Source organism: Trichomycterus rosablanca, chromosome 21, assembly GCF_030014385.1.
Source record: "Trichomycterus rosablanca isolate fTriRos1 chromosome 21, fTriRos1.hap1, whole genome shotgun sequence".
NCBI classification, from domain to species: Eukaryota; Metazoa; Chordata; class Actinopteri; order Siluriformes; family Trichomycteridae; genus Trichomycterus; species Trichomycterus rosablanca.
This window is the reverse complement of record NC_086008.1, coordinates 10371436-10387069: the sequence shown is the minus strand read 5'-3', so window position 1 is coordinate 10387069 and position 15634 is coordinate 10371436. Positions and strand designations below refer to the sequence as shown.

The 15634-nt window shown below is 43.9% G+C and overlaps 1 protein-coding gene across 1 annotated transcript; it reads right to left on the bottom strand.

Moving 5' to 3' along the window:
- Positions 1 to 733: 733 nt before the first annotated feature.
- On the bottom strand, positions 734 to 14396 carry LOC134335652 (arrestin domain-containing protein 3-like). Its single transcript, XM_063018233.1, has 7 exons — positions 14061 to 14396; positions 8897 to 8938; positions 7260 to 7320; positions 4447 to 4594; positions 3023 to 3119; positions 2580 to 2836; positions 734 to 1322 (listed from the first exon to the last, which is right to left on the bottom strand). Exons 1-7 carry the CDS (start codon positions 14320 to 14322, stop codon positions 801 to 803), a joined length of 1389 nt encoding a protein of 462 aa, XP_062874303.1. The 5' UTR covers positions 14323 to 14396; the 3' UTR covers positions 734 to 800.
- Between the last annotated feature and the right edge of the window lie 1238 nt (positions 14397 to 15634).

Here is a 15634-nt window from a genome sequence, read left to right as displayed (position 1 = left end):
AAGCATGGTGGTGGTAGCATCATGGTCTTGGGCTGCATGAGTGTTGCTGGCACTGGGGAGCTGCAGTTCATTGAGGGAAACATGAATTCCAACATGTACTGTGACATTCTGAAACAGAGCATGATCCCCTCCCTTCGAAAACTGGGCCTCATGGCAGTTTTCCAACAGGATAACGACCCCAAACACAACCTCCAAGATGACAACTGCCTTGCTGAGGAAGCTGAAGGTAAAGGTGATGGACTAAACCCAATTGAGCACCTGTGGCGCATCCTGAAGTGGAAGGTGGAGGAGTTCAAGGTGTCTAACATCCACCAGCTCCGTGATGTCATCATGGAGGAGTGGAAGAGGATTCCAGTAGCAACCTGTGCAGCTCTGGTGAATTCCATGCCCAGGAGGGTTAAGGCAGTGCTGGATAATAATGGTGGTCACACAAAATATTGACACTTTGGGCACAATTTGGACATGTTCACTGTGGGGTGTACTCACTTATGTTGCCAGCCATTTAGACATTAATGGCTGTGTGTTGAGTTATTTTCAGAAGACAGTAAATCTACACTGCTATACAAGTTGTACACTGACTACTCTAAGTTATATCCAAGTTTCATGTCTATAGTGTTGTCCCATGAAAAGCTATAATGAAATATTTGCAGAAATGTGAGGGGTGTACTCACTTTTGTGACACACTGTATATATAAAACTAATAAAGTACAAGTACATAAGTATAGTGGTGTAATTAAGAAGTTCTCCTACAGCCATACTGCCCTTGTAAAAAAAAAAAAGTAATTGGCTGTATATGCACATTATTCTTGCTTCTCCGGTGTTTTCGTTGGAAAAGGATCAGGCTGGTTGTTTGGATTAGTTGGGTTTGGCCAGTATCCTGGTGCACCTTCTCCTGGAATATAAGCTGGGGCACTTGGTGCTGGATGTTGCTCAGGCACACTAGGGTATGGATAACCCATTACTGGGTACTGTGGATGACTGAATGGAGGAACTGGTGCAGTTGAATTGAATCCTGGGGCAGTTGGATTTGGACCTGAATTTGCGTAGAGCTCTCCATAGGAAGGAGGAGGCGCACCTGGATCTGGATTAACAGGTGGAGGATAGATATTGGGGTACAGTCCTGGAACTGGAGCTGGTCCAGTGGGAGCACCAGGTCCAAATCCAGGCTGGAGTGAAGGATTGGTCCATCCTGGTCCACCTGGAATTCCAGGGGGCTGAAAGCCTGGTTGGTTTGGCCATGGAGCAAAAAAAGTCTGTGCAGGGAGAATGGTCACTGGAAATAATACCTCCGGGTCACTTGCATAAGGCACATCCAAATATACCTAAAAAAACAAAATAAAGATTACAGTGAAGTACGTATAGAATTAAATCCAAACCTAAACACTTCAAAAGTAAAAAGTTTACATGAACTGATTTTTTTCCAGATATAATCCAAGCAGCTTCTGATAACATTTGACCATCAAGACTCATTTCCTCTCAGCTTAAGGGAAATGTTTGGGTTTTCCTCCCCACCCTAGCAAAAGACAATCCATGTGCATTTCATATACAGTCCTCTCAACAAGTAACTCTATGGGGTAGTAAAAGGACTTATAGGAAATCCTTAGAAGAAGCCCTGCAATAGATTTGTCCAGGATGTCCCTGTCTTGTGCCCAGTGTTGTGAAACTGGATCTGTCATTACCCTGACCAGAATGGCATAGTTTATGTTAGCATGATAAAAAGTCACAATAACAGGAATAGGGCTGGTTGAGAAATAAAAGGGACTTTTCCTAATAGCCAAGTTTGAGAACAATTGCAATCAGTGGATTTCTAGTACAGTAATATATTTATTTAGGTTAAAACTTTTAAACAAGTGAAGATGCAGACTGCTTCTACAAACATTTGTGAAAGAATGGGTCGCTCTCTGGAGCTCAGTGAATTTCAGGGTGGTAACGTGATAGGATGCCACCTGTGCAACAAGTCCAGTGGTGAAATTTCCTTGCTTCTAAATATTCCACAGTCAACTGTCAGTGGTACTATAGTACAAAGGGGAAGCGATTGGGAGCAACAGCAACTCAGCCACGAAGTGGTAGCCACGTAAAATGACAGAGCGGGGTTGGCGGATGCTGAGGCACATAGTGCGCAGAGGTCACCAACTTTCTGCAGAGTCATTCGCTACAGACCTCCAAACTTCATGTGGCCTTCAGATTAGCTCAAGGACAGTGTGTAGAGAGCTTCATGGAATGGGTTTCCATGGCCGAGCAGCTGCATCCAAGCCTTTGTTTGTTTGTTGCCATCAGTGCACCAATATTAACACCTAGTATTAATTTAGATGGGCAACTATTGGCCATATTATACAGTATTCTTACATTGACCATGCCCTATATCTGCACTTCTGGTTAGACAGCTTTTTACACATGTAAGCCCTTAGTAAATCAGGGTTTAAAACTTTAATCTGCTTAATTTAAACTCTTTCTGGCAAACCAGTCCTTGAAGTCTCAAAAACCTTTAAAATAAAACTATTTTACTTTCATGTGCAATCTGCAAAATTGTTTTTGAAATCAAATTTTTAAAGGCATAACATTAAAGGCAAAAACATTACCTTGAATAAGTATTCCACCTTGATAATACCACAGTTTGCTATGGTTAGATTCAGATTCGGCGGGATTGTCAGGTCTGTGTTCAGTGTCAGATTTGATTTTGATGAGATCGGGTCCCCAACTACTTTGAAGATATTTTGTGAAAAATGTTTAGTGTGACCCTCTGCACAGAAAGTCTGGGTTTGGTCGAGACTGTACTTCGGCTTCAGGTCACGAGATGAAGAGTTGTCAACGCTAGTGGAAACCTTGATGACCTCACCTTTAAAAAAAGAGAAAATATGGAGTTAAAACTGTCCAGGGTGTGAATTCCCAGTGGTGCTATTGGCTGCTCATGCATGACATCTACATACAGGCATGACTGGAAAAGGGGGTGGAAGATAGGGGGTAACCAGGATAAAGAGTTGGTAAAATATGACAATGAATGAATGAATGAACATAAACTGACCTGGCATATAACCCATTTTGTTAATTGTTGCTTTGAAAGATGCACTTCCAGAAGAAAAAAGTTTCATCTTCTTGTCGACAGCACCACTCTGTGGGTTCTAGAGCCAGTAAAACAAAAAGCAATGTTATTTAACTAAAATTGCTATTTAACATTGCCCACTGAGCCTTCCTTATTGTATGGTAGCTACCAATATGGAAAGGTGAGGGTTTGTAGTTGCTTGTTAGCAATCTTGGGAATCTTTTTTAACTGCAGTTAAAACATGCTTGGTGGAGGTACAGTGGCCTAACAAATTTTAGGACACTTAGATAAGCTAGAGTCACACTGATAAGGGTACAGGAATAGCATCTCTCCCACTTAAATAGCAAGTTAATATTTACCACTATACACTGATCAGGCATAACATTATGACCACCTCCTTGTTTCTACTCTCACTGTTCATTTTATCAGCTCCACTTACCATATAGAAGCACTTTGTAGTTCTACAATTACTGACTGTAGTCCATCTGTTTCTTGTCATGCTTTGTCAGCCCCCTTTCATGCTGTTCTTCAATGGTCAGGACCCCCACAGATCAGGTATTATTTAGGTGGTGGATGATTCTCAGCACTGCAGTGACACTGACATGGTGGTGGTGTGTTAGTGTGTGTTGTGTGGGTAAAACTCAGCAGACTCAGCAGCGCTACTCTATTAGACACTCCTACCTAGTTGGTCCACCTTGTAGATGTAAAGTCAGAGACGATCGCTCATCTATTGCTGCTGTTTGAGTTGGTCATCTTCTAGACCTTCATCAGTGGTCACAGGACGCTGCCCTTGGGGTGCTGTTGGCTGGATATTTTTGGTTGGTGGACTATTTTCAGTCCAGCAGTGACAGTGAGGTGTTTAAAAACTCCATCAGCACTGCTGTGTCTTATGCACTCATACCAGCACAACACACACTAACACACCACCACCATGTCAGTGTCACTGCAGTGCTGAGAATGATCCACAACCCAAATACCTGCTCTGTAGTGGTCCTGACCATTGAAGAACAGCATGAAAGTGGGCTAACAAAGCATGTAGAGAAACAGATAGACTACAGTCAGTAATTGTAGAACTACAAAATGCTTCTATATGGTAAGTGGAGCTGATAAAATGGACAGTGGGTGGTTTTAATGTTATGGCTGATCGGTGTATATCCTAAAGTAAAGGTGTATATGCCCTACTCAAACATCATAAAAAGCATCTTACAAAAGAAGGTAAACTGTATTTATGTATGTAATCTACTAGGCTTTACCCTCAGAAAGACCCTTTACATTTGCAAAACCAAAGAAATACTAGTAAAAACAATGCATACAAATTTCTCAGAAATAATGAGTAATAATAATGAAAATTAACAAATGATCTGACTTGGTCTATAATACACAAATTTTTCCACAAAAGCACGTACCAATAAAATACTACCATCACCATGAAACCTTGGCACAAAGTTGATTTCTTGCTTTACAGTACGATCCATCTTCCAAGACCGGTCTAGTGTGACTTCGAGAATGTACTTCACAGAGCCATGGTTTCCATTAAAGGATGCCGGAAAATTCCTAAAGTGAAGAAAACACAGGGCATTGTACCTGATTCATTGTCTATTATTGATGATGTCCTGGTGGGAAAATGGAATGCAACAAAACTTGCTGACTTTGAGCCAATTTTATTGGTAGCTTGACAAAATTAAGTCACTAAACTGAGTTGTAGACAAACAGCCCTGTCCTAATAAAATAGCCAGATTTGAGGTATATTTACTTTACCAACAAGTAGTACTGACACTGTATATTCTGACCTAATTGGGAATAAACAATTCTGAATGCACCACTACAATAATCCCTATTGCATCAGTATAAACTAACATACAAGGAGCAAAAAGGAAGTTGTACCTACAGTGTATCACAAAAGTGAGTACACCCCTCACATTTCTGCAGATATTTAAGTATATCTTTTCATGGGACAACACTGACAAAATGACACTTTGACACAATGAAAAGTAGTCTGTGTGCAGCTTATATAACAGTGTAAATTTATTCTTCCCTCAAAATAACTCAATATACAGCCATTAATGTCTAAACCACCGGCAACAAAAGTGAGTACACCCCTAAGAGACTACACCCCTAAATGTCCAAATTGAGCACTGCTTGTCATTTTCCCTCCAAAATGTCATGTGATTTGTTAGTGTTACTAGGTCTCAGGTGTGCATAGGGAGCAGGTGTGTTCAATTTAGTAGTACAGCTCTCACACTCTCTCATACTGGTCACTGAAAGTTCCAACATGGCACCTCATGGCAAAGAACTCTCTGAGGATCTTAAAAGACGAATTGTTGCGCTACATGAAGATGGCCAAGGCTACAAGAAGATTGCCAACACCCTGAAACTGAGCTGCAGCACAGTAGCCAAGATCATCCAGCGTTTTAAAAGAGCAGGGTCCACTCAGAACAGACCTCGCGTTGGTTGTCCAAAGAAGCTGAGTGCACGTGCTCAGCGTCACATCCAACTGCTGTCTTTGAAAGATAGGCGCAGGAGTGCTGTCAGCATTGCTGCAGAGATTGAAAAGGTGGGGGGTCAGCCTGTCAGTGCTCAGACCATACGCCGCACACTACGTCAAATTGGTCTGCATGGCTGTCACCCCAGAAGGAAGCCTCTTCTGAAGTCTCTACACAAGAAAGCCCGCAAACAGTTTGCTGAAGACATGTCAACAAAGGACATGGATTACTGGAACCATGTCCTATGGTCTGATGAGACCAAGATTAATTTGTTTGGTTCAGATGGTCTCAAGCATGTGTGGCGGCAATCAGGTGAGGAGTACAAAGATAAGTGTGTCATGCCTACAGTCAAGCATGGTGGTGGGAATGCCATGGTCTGGGGCTGCATGGGTGCAGCAGGTGTTGGGGAGTTACATTTCATTGAGGGACACATGAACTCCAATATGTACTGTGAAATACCGAAGCAGAGCATGATCCCCTCCCTCCGGAAACTGGGTCGCAGGGCAGTGTTCCAGCATGATAATGACCCCAAACACACCTCTAAGACGACCACTGCTTTATTGAAGAGGCTGAGGGTAAAGGTGATGGACTGGCCAAGCATGTCTCCAGACCTAAACCCAATAGAACATCTTTGGGGCATCCTCAAGCGGAAGGTGGAGGAGCGCAAAGTCTCGAATATCCGCCAGCTCCGTGATGTCGTCATGGAGGAGTGGAAAAGCATTCCAGTGGCAACCTGTGAAGCTCTGGTAAACTCCATGCCCAGGAGAGTTAAGGCAGTTCTGGGAAATAATGGTGGCCACACAAAATATTGACACTTCAGGAACTTTCACTAAGGGGTGTACTCACTTTTGTTGCCGGTGGTTTAGACATTAATGGCTGTATATTGAGTTATTTTGAGGGAAGAATAAATTTACACTGTTATATAAGCTGCACACAGACTACTTTTCATTGTGTCAAAGTGTCATTTTGTCAGTCTTGTCCCATGAAAAGATATACTTAAATATCTGCAGAAATGTGAGGGGTGTACTCACTTTTGTGATACACTGTAGTTTCTAAGGTCGACCTTCCTTGTAGCTGCTTGAATTTCAATACATTTAAATGTCCAGGTAAATGATAGTATGCCAACCAAATCAGTGCACACAGTTGTGCTTGTCCTGTGGTTGGAGCAACCATTTCCCTCCCAGCTCATTTCCCTCCCAAAATACTGTTAATAATTTCAAGCAAAAGAAAAAAATTGCTCCTGTTTGAGTTGGTCATCTTCTAGACCTTCATCAGTGGTCACAGGACGCTGCCCACGGGGCGCTGTTGGCTGGATATTTTTGGTTGGTGGACTATTCTCAGTCCAGCAGTGACATTGAGGTGTATCCACTCATACCAGCACAACACACACTAACACACCACCACCATGCCAGTGTCGCTGCAGTGCTAAGAATGATCCACCACCTAAATAATACCTGCTCTGTGGTGGTCCTGACCATTGAAGAACAGGGTGAAGGCAGGCTAAAAAAGTATGTAGAGAAACAGAACTACAAAGTGCTTCTATATGGTAAGTGGAGCTGATAAAATGGACAGTGAGTGTAGAAACAAGGAGGTGGTCATAATGTTATGCCTGATCGGTGTACTTCTCTTTTCTTATAACCTGTATACTGTAATCATGGTTCCCATTTTTTGGCCAATGTACCCCCCAAGCTTACTGAAAAAGTAGTTAAAACAAGTTTCAGAACTATTGCACTTACCCTTGGGGCAGCTGAAGGCTAAATGGATAAACATGGTTTCCTGGTTTAATCACATTACTGTCTGAAAATTGCAGAAGATGAGACAGGAAATTAGAGAGAAGTAGTTGGAATTGATAAATTTAATAAAATTATGTAAATACAATTTAATAAAAATTATAGAAATACTGTACACAGAACTGTCATACATAAACAATAATTATATATAGTGCACAGTGTAAGAATGTACACCGACATAACATTATGACCACTGACAGGTGAAGTGAATAACACTGATAATCTCCATCACGGCACCTGTTAGTGGGTGGGATACATTAGTCAGAAAGTGATCATTTTATCTTAAAATTTGATGTGTTAGAAGCAGGACAAATGGGCGAGCGTAAGGATTTGAGGAGTTTGACAAGGGCCAAATTGTGATGGCTAGACAACTGGGTCAGAACATCTCCAAAACTGCAGCTCTTGTGAAAAGGTGGTTCAAGGAAGGAACAGTGGTAAACCGGCAACACATGGGCGGCCAAGGCTCATTGATGCACACGGGGAGTGAAGGCTGGCCCGTGTGGTCCGATCCAACAGACGAGCTACTGTAGCTGTACTGCTTCTGATAGAATGGTGTCAGAATACACAGTGCATCGCAGTTGCTGGGCTTTTTTGGCAGCAAACGGGGGACCAACACAATATTAGGAAGGTGGTCATAATGTTATGCCTAATCGGTGTACATTAGATATTATTATTATAATTACATTATCAAATTTAAAAAACATTTTTTTGTATTTTCTCCCCTTTTTCTCCCCCTTTAGCGCGTCCAATTATCCAATTTTGCATCGTGCTTCCTCTCTGTCTATGCCGAACCCTGCCCTGACCGAGGAGATCGAAGCTAACCCACATCCCCTCCGACATATGAGCAGCAAGCCGTATGCATTTTTGCCACCCACACCTTGATGAGTGTTGTGCCACCTAGTGTTGCACGCGGAGAGACACACCCTAAGAGCACTCCTTTCTCATCTCTGTGTGGGCGCCTCTAATCAGCCAGCAGAGGTCGTAATTGCTGACAGAGAGAGACCCACGTCCGGATCCAACTGAACAACAGGCCAATCGTTGTTCATGTTGCCACTCAGCCTCGAGCCGGTAAGGCAGAGCTGGATTCGATACCACGTATTCGGAATCCAGCTCTGGTTGCAGCGTGTGCTTGTTTACCGCTGCGCCACCTGAGCGGCTACATTATCAAATTTAACTGCACTATTTAAAAGTCAAACGTCACAATGAACATAAACCATTTACGGTTATGTTAGGGTTAAACCGTTGGTCCCTAAACCAATTAGGGAGAATTTAATTCTAGGCTCTACATTTCCGGATACATTTCTTGGGTTAATGGATTTTGATGGATACTAAAACATCTGCTGTTTGTGTTTGTGGTTGGATATAGCAGCATCATTTGAGTGAATTATCACTGTGCTAAGTCATTAGTCATTAAAGCATTTGGAGCTAATAGCTTCACAATTTCTACTTCTAGATCTGTGCAGTTAATGTGCTGTGTTGGATATGCAATACAAGCATGACATAACAACAAAGGATTCCTAATGGCAATGTTTTAAACCTCACACAGACAAGAAAATGCACATTGGTTTGCAGAGTACACTTACAAGTCTCCCCACCCATTATTACAACACCAGGGTCTTCATTTCCTGTAAAGAGAACATAAACAAGTCAACAACATGCATGATTCTCGATCATGCGTTAATACCGGACACATCTGTGTAACAGTGCACATTATTATTAATAAATGTTATATATGTTACATATATACACTGATCCCTGTTTCTACACTCACTGTCCATTTTATCAGCTCCACTTACCATATAAGTAAAAGCACTTTGTAGTTCTACAATTACTGACTGTAGTCCATCTGCTTCTCTACATACTTTTATAGCCTGCTTTCACCCTGTTCTTCAATGGTCAGGACCCCCACAGAGCAGGTTTATTTGGGTGGTGGTGGATGATTCTCAGCACTGCAGTGACGCTGACATGGTGGTGGTGTGTTAGTGTGTGTTGTGCTGGTATTAGTGGATAAGACACAGCAGTGCTGCTGGAGTTTTTAAACACCTCACTGTCACTGCTGGACTGAGAATAGTCCACCAACCAAAAATATCCAGTCAACAGCGCCCCGTGGGCAGCGTCCTGTGACCACTGATGAAGGTCTAGTAGATGACCAACTCAAACAGCAGCAACAGATGAGTTATCGTCTCTGACTTTACATCTACAAGGTGGACCAACTAGGTAGGAGTGTCTAATAGAGTTGACAGTGAGTGGACACGGTATTTAAAAACTCCAGCAGCGCTGCTGTGTCTGATCCACTCAAGCCAGCACAACACACACTAACACACCATCATCATGTCATTGTCACTGCAGTGCTGAGAATGATCCACCACCTAAATAATACCTGCTCTGTGGTGGTCCTGTGAGGGTCCTGACCATTAAAGAACAGGGTGAAAGCAGGCTAAAAGGGTATGTAGAGAAATAGATGGACTAACTACTATTGTGTTTATTACATATGACAGTGGTATCACTGTCTGATACATTCCTAAAATCTTCCTTTACCTGTTATGTAAGGCAGTACTTCTCATAGCAGTCCTTAATGAGCATAGGGCCGACCCCACACCCTTATTGTAATCAAGTAATGAGTCTAAAACACTATGCACTTTCAATGATTAGCTGTGGGGAACAATCATTTTGGCCCCATGGTGAGAGCAGCCAATAAAAATTACATTTCCACAGGCCTACATCATGACATTTATTAAAGTCATTACAGTTCTGTTAGCCACCACTAACAGCAAGGCAATTTAATACAAATTTGTCGTTTATTTATTTATTTACTGCTGGACTTCGACAGAGAAACTATCAATACGTTTTCACAGAGCAAAGATCGTCGTGCATCCTTTCTTTTTGAGCAATGAACGTCCCTGGTGGGTTTTGCATACTTTCAAGGCATGTTATTTTGGCTGCAGCTTTGGGTTTTCCTGCTCTGAAATGTTGATTTGGGTGTGTTATTGAAGTTGCAGACCACAGTGAATGTACACTGCTTGACAACGATGGATTTGTAATGTTATGCACTTTAGCAACGTAATATACCAGTTAGCACTCTACTGTACTAAGAGTGCAGCTCTGTCTCTACTGTACTAAGACTGCAGCTCTGTCTACTGTACTGAGACTGCAACTCTGTCTCTACTGTACTAAGACTGCAGCTCTGTCTCTACTGTACTAAGACTGCAGCTCTGTCTCTACTGTACTAAGACTGCAGCTCTGTCTCTACTGTACTAAGACTGCAACTCTGTCTCTACTGTACTAAGAGTGCAGCTCTGTCTCTACTGTACTAAGACTGCAGCTCTGTCTCTACTGTACTGAGACTGCAGCTCTGCCTCTACTGTACTGAGAGGGCAGCTCTGTCTCTACTGTACTGAGAGGGCAGCTCTGTCTCTACTGTACTAAGACTGCAGCTCTGTCTCTACTGTACTGAGACTGCAGCTCTGTCTCTACTGTATTGAGAGGGCAGCTCTGGGTCTACTGTACTAAGAGTGCAGCTCTGTCTCTACTGTACTAAGACTGCAGCTCTGTCTCTACTGTACTAAGACTGCAGCTCTGTCTCTACTGTACTGAGACTGCAGCTCTGCCTCTACTGTACTGAGAGGGCAGCTCTGTCTCTACTGTACTGAGAGGGCAGCTCTGTCTCTACTGTACTGAGAGGGCAGCTCTGTCTCTACTGTACTAAGACTGCAGCTCTGTCTCTACTGTACTGAGACTGCAGCTCTGCCTCTACTGTACTGAGAGTGCAGCTCTGGGTCTACTGTACTAAGAGTGCAGCTCTGTCTCTACTGTATTGAGAGTGCAGCTCTGGGTCTACTGTACTAAGAGGGCAGCTCTGGGTCTACTGTACTAAGAGGGCAGCTCTGGGTCTACTGTACTAAGAGGGCAGCTCTGGGTCTACTGTACTAAGAGTGCAGCTCTGTCTCTACTGTATTGAGAGTGCAGCTCTGGGTCTACTGTACTAAGAGGGCAGCTCTGGGTCTACTGTACTAAGAGTGCAGCTCTGTCTCTACTGTATTGAGAGTAAAGCTCTGGGTCTACTGTACTGAGAGGGCAGCTCTGTCTCTACTGTATTGAGAGTGCAGCTCTGGGTCTACTGTACTAAGAGGGCAGCTCTGGGTCTATTGTACTAAGAGGGCAGCTCTGGGTCTACTGTACTGAGTGTGCAGCTCTGTCTCTACTGTATTGAGAGTGCAGCTCTGGGTCTACTGTACTAAGAGGGCAGCTCTGGGTCTACTGTACTGAGTGTGCAGCTCTGTCTCTACTGTATTGAGAGTGCAGCTCTGGGTCTACTGTACTAAGAGGGCAGCTCTGGGTCTACTGTACTGAGTGTGCAGCTCTGTCTCTACTGTATTGAGAGTGCAGCTCTGGGTCTACTGTACTATGAGGGCAGCTCTGGGTCTACTGTACTAAGACTGCAGCTCTGTCTCTACTGTACTGAGACTGCAGCTCTGCCTCTACTGTACTGAGAGTGCAGCTCTGGGTCTACTGTACTAAGAGTGCAGCTCTGTCTCTACTGTATTGAGAGTGCAGCTCTGGGTCTACTGTACTAAGAGGGCAGCTCTGGGTCTACTGTACTAAGAGGGCAGCTCTGGGTCTACTGTACTAAGAGTGCAGCTCTGTCTCTACTGTATTGAGAGTGCAGCTCTGGGTCTACTGTACTAAGAGGGCAGCTCTGGGTCTACTGTACTAAGAGTGCAGCTCTGTCTCTACTGTATTGAGAGTAAAGCTCTGGGTCTACTGTACTGAGAGGGCAGCTCTGTCTCTACTGTATTGAGAGTGCAGCTCTGGGTCTACTGTACTAAGAGGGCAGCTCTGGGTCTATTGTACTAAGAGGGCAGCTCTGGGTCTACTGTACTGAGTGTGCAGCTCTGTCTCTACTGTATTGAGAGTGCAGCTCTGGGTCTACTGTACTAAGAGGGCAGCTCTGGGTCTACTGTACTGAGTGTGCAGCTCTGTCTCTACTGTATTGAGAGTGCAGCTCTGGGTCTACTGTACTAAGAGGGCAGCTCTGGGTCTACTGTACTAAGACTGCAGCTCTGTCTCTACTGTACTGAGACTGCATCTCTGCCTCTACTGTACTGAGAGGGCAGCTCTGTCTCTACTGTACTGAGAGGGCAGCTCTGTCTCTACTGTACTAAGACTGCAGCTCTGTCTCTACTGTACTGAGACTGCAGCTCTGCCTCTACTGTACTGAGAGTGCAGCTCTGGGTCTACTGTACTAAGAGTGCAGCTCTGTCTCTACTGTATTGAGAGTGCAGCTCTGGGTCTACTGTACTGAGAGGGCAGCTCTGGGTCTACTGTACTAAGAGGGCAGCTCTGGGTCTACTGTACTAAGAGGGCAGCTCTGGGTCTACTGTACTAAGAGTGCAGCTCTGTCTCTACTGTATTGAGAGTGCAGCTCTGGGTCTACTGTACTAAGAGGGCAGCTCTGGGTCTACTGTACTAAGAGTGCAGCTCTGTCTCTACTGCATTGAGAGTAAAGCTCTGGGTCTACTGTACTGAGAGGGCAGCTCTGTCTCTACTGTATTGAGAGTGCAGCTCTGGGTCTACTGTACTAAGAGGGCAGCTCTGGGTCTATTGTACTAAGAGGGCAGCTCTGGGTCTACTGTACTGAGTGTGCAGCTCTGTCTCTACTGTATTGAGAGTGCAGCTCTGGGTCTACTGTACTAAGAGGGCAGCTCTGGGTCTACTGTACTGAGTGTGCAGCTCTGTCTCTACTGTATTGAGAATGCAGCTCTGGGTCTACTGTACTAAGAGGGCAGCTCTGGGTCTACTGTACTAAGAGGGCAGCTCTGGGTCTACTGTATTGAGAGTGCAGCTCTGGGTCTACTGTACTAAGAGGGCAGCTCTGGGTCTACTGTACTAAGAGGGCAGCTCTGGGTCTACTGTATTGAGAGTGCAGCTCTGGGTCTACTGTACTAAGAGGGCAGCTCTGGGTCTATTGTACTAAGAGGGCAGCTCTGGGTCTACTGTACTGAGTGTGCAGCTCTGTCTCTACTGTATTGAGAGGGCAGCTCTGGGTCTACTGTACTAAGAGGGCAGCTCTGGGTCTACTGTACTAAGAGGGCAGCTCTGGGTCTACTGTACTGAGTGTGCAGCTCTGTCTCTACTGTATTGAGAGTGCAGCTCTGGGTCTATTGTACTAAGAGGGCAGCTCTGGGTCTACTGTACTGAGTGTGCAGCTCTGTCTCTACTGTATTGAGAGGGCAGCTCTGGGTCTACTGTACTAAGAGGGCAGCTCTGGGTCTACTGTACTAAGAGGGCAGCTCTGGGTCTACTGTACTGAGTGTGCAGCTCTGTCTCTACTGTATTGAGAGTGCAGCTCTGGGTCTACTGTACTAAGAGGGCAGCTCTGGGTCTACTGTACTGAGTGTGCAGCTCTGTCTCTACTGTATTGAGAGTCCAGCTCTGGGTCTACTGTACTAAGAGGGCAGCTCTATGCGTACTGTACGGGTCTACAGGTTGCACAGGTTGTTTCTCATAAAGGACTTTTCACACACACACACACACACACACACACAGGGAGTGTAGGCGGGGTGGTCTGCTACAGCTCATGTTACTCTTGAAAGGGCAAAAACAACGTTTGAGGAAACTCGAAAAAGCACCACAAAATCCACGCTGGGAAACACCGCTACTCATGAAATGGAAGTGATAAGTGAACACACCCCGTCCTGCTGTAGATCATCTATATCGCTCTATAACAGCTTTATAAACAGTACTTACCTTTCTTGGACGGGTCCTGGATGAAATACTGCTTGACTTTGAAGTATCTCTCATGAGAACTGTAATTGCGAGTGTTATCGTTGTGTCGCTCCGACCAGTGCACGTTCGCACCTCCTTTACACTTGATAAATAAACTATCGACTTTAACTTCTTTGCTCACTTCTAGAATCACTTTACCGTTAATAACGTCGCCACTTGAGAACGTGTTACTGCTGTTAACGGCATCGTAGGTCAGACTAAGCTCTTTGATCGTTCCTGACATGTTTGTAGGTCTGCATTAACTCTATATTTAAATGTATGTAGTAGTAGTAGAGGTCAATATTTCCGATAGGAGCTTCTGCATGGAGAACGTGAATGCTCGGACAGAGGCGCTATGACCAAGCAAAGCTACGCCTTCTACAACGACTCTAAACAGCACCCCTAATCACAGGATCTAGTACCGCCCCCTCCGTCATCCCAGCCAATCAGATTCTGCCATCTAAAAAAACAACAGAAAGCAATTGTTTTTGCATAAAATACCAGCAGAAGGGTGAGATATGAAGTACTATACTGTAATACTCACTTACCATATAGAAGCACTTTGTAGTTCTACAATTACTGACTGTAGTCCATCTGTTTCTCTGCATGCTTTTTTTTTAGCCTGTATCACCCTGTTCTTCAATGGTCAGGACCCCCACAGGACCACTACAGAGCAGGTATTATTTAGGTGGTGGATCATTCTCAGCACTGCAGTGACACTGACATGGTGGTGGTGTGTTAGTGTGTGTTGTGCTGGAGCAGCTCTGCTGAAGTTTTTAAATACCGTGTCCACTCACTGTCCACTCTATTAGACACTCCTACCTAGTTGGTCCACCTTGTAGATGTAAAGTAAGAGACGATCGCTCATCTATTGCTGCTGTTTGAGTTGGTAATCTTCTAGACCTTCATCAGTGGTCACAGGACGCTGCGCACGAGGCGCTGTTGGCTGGATATATTTGGTTGGTGGACTATTTTCAGTCCAGCAGTGACAGTGAGGTGTTTAAAAACTCCATCAGCATTGCTGTATCTTATCAGCCCTTTAGTTCAAGCCTTCTAATTTCATCCGTGTTTGGGACTGGCACTGGCAAGTGCACCTCACAATGGTTAGGTAAGGCTTATATACAGTACCTACCATAACATCTCTAGATGGTTAAATTGATATTACATACTACAAAATGTTTACCTATGTCTAAAAGTTATGACAACCTAAAACTACTAAGTTTAAACATTTTACTAGTACCAGAGTGGCCAACTCTCAAACTCACATTTGTAAATTCAATTTGCAAGCTTGTTTTAGAAATAAATGAAGTCTCTATTTTAAGACAAGATATCTATTTAACACATCGAAAAAATAGCCTGAATGAATAAATGTGATTTCCAGAAGTTAAATTTGCACTATCCTTAAAATGAGTAAAACCCTTAAATAAAGGAATGCTTAATGTCTGAAGGAAGCTGGAATGTAAAAACCGTGGTTAAATATCAGGTAGGGTAAAAACTTCCAAGGTTCAACATAAAGTCATAAATTAAGAGGGGCATAGTTTATCAGATGAAATATA

Excerpts from the sequence above, each read along its gene's own strand:
- LOC134335652 (XM_063018233.1), bottom strand. The coding sequence starts at position 14,322 with ATGTCAGGAACGATCAAAGAGCTTAGTCTGACCTACGATGCCGTTAAC. Across the intron at positions 7,321-8,896 it reads AATAATGGGTGGGGAGACTT|ACAGTAATGTGATTAAACCA; the intron begins GTAAGTGTACTC and ends TGCAATTTTCAG. Across the intron at positions 2,837-3,022 it reads CAAAATGGGTTATATGCCAG|GTGAGGTCATCAAGGTTTCC; the intron begins GTCAGTTTATGT and ends CTTTTTTTAAAG.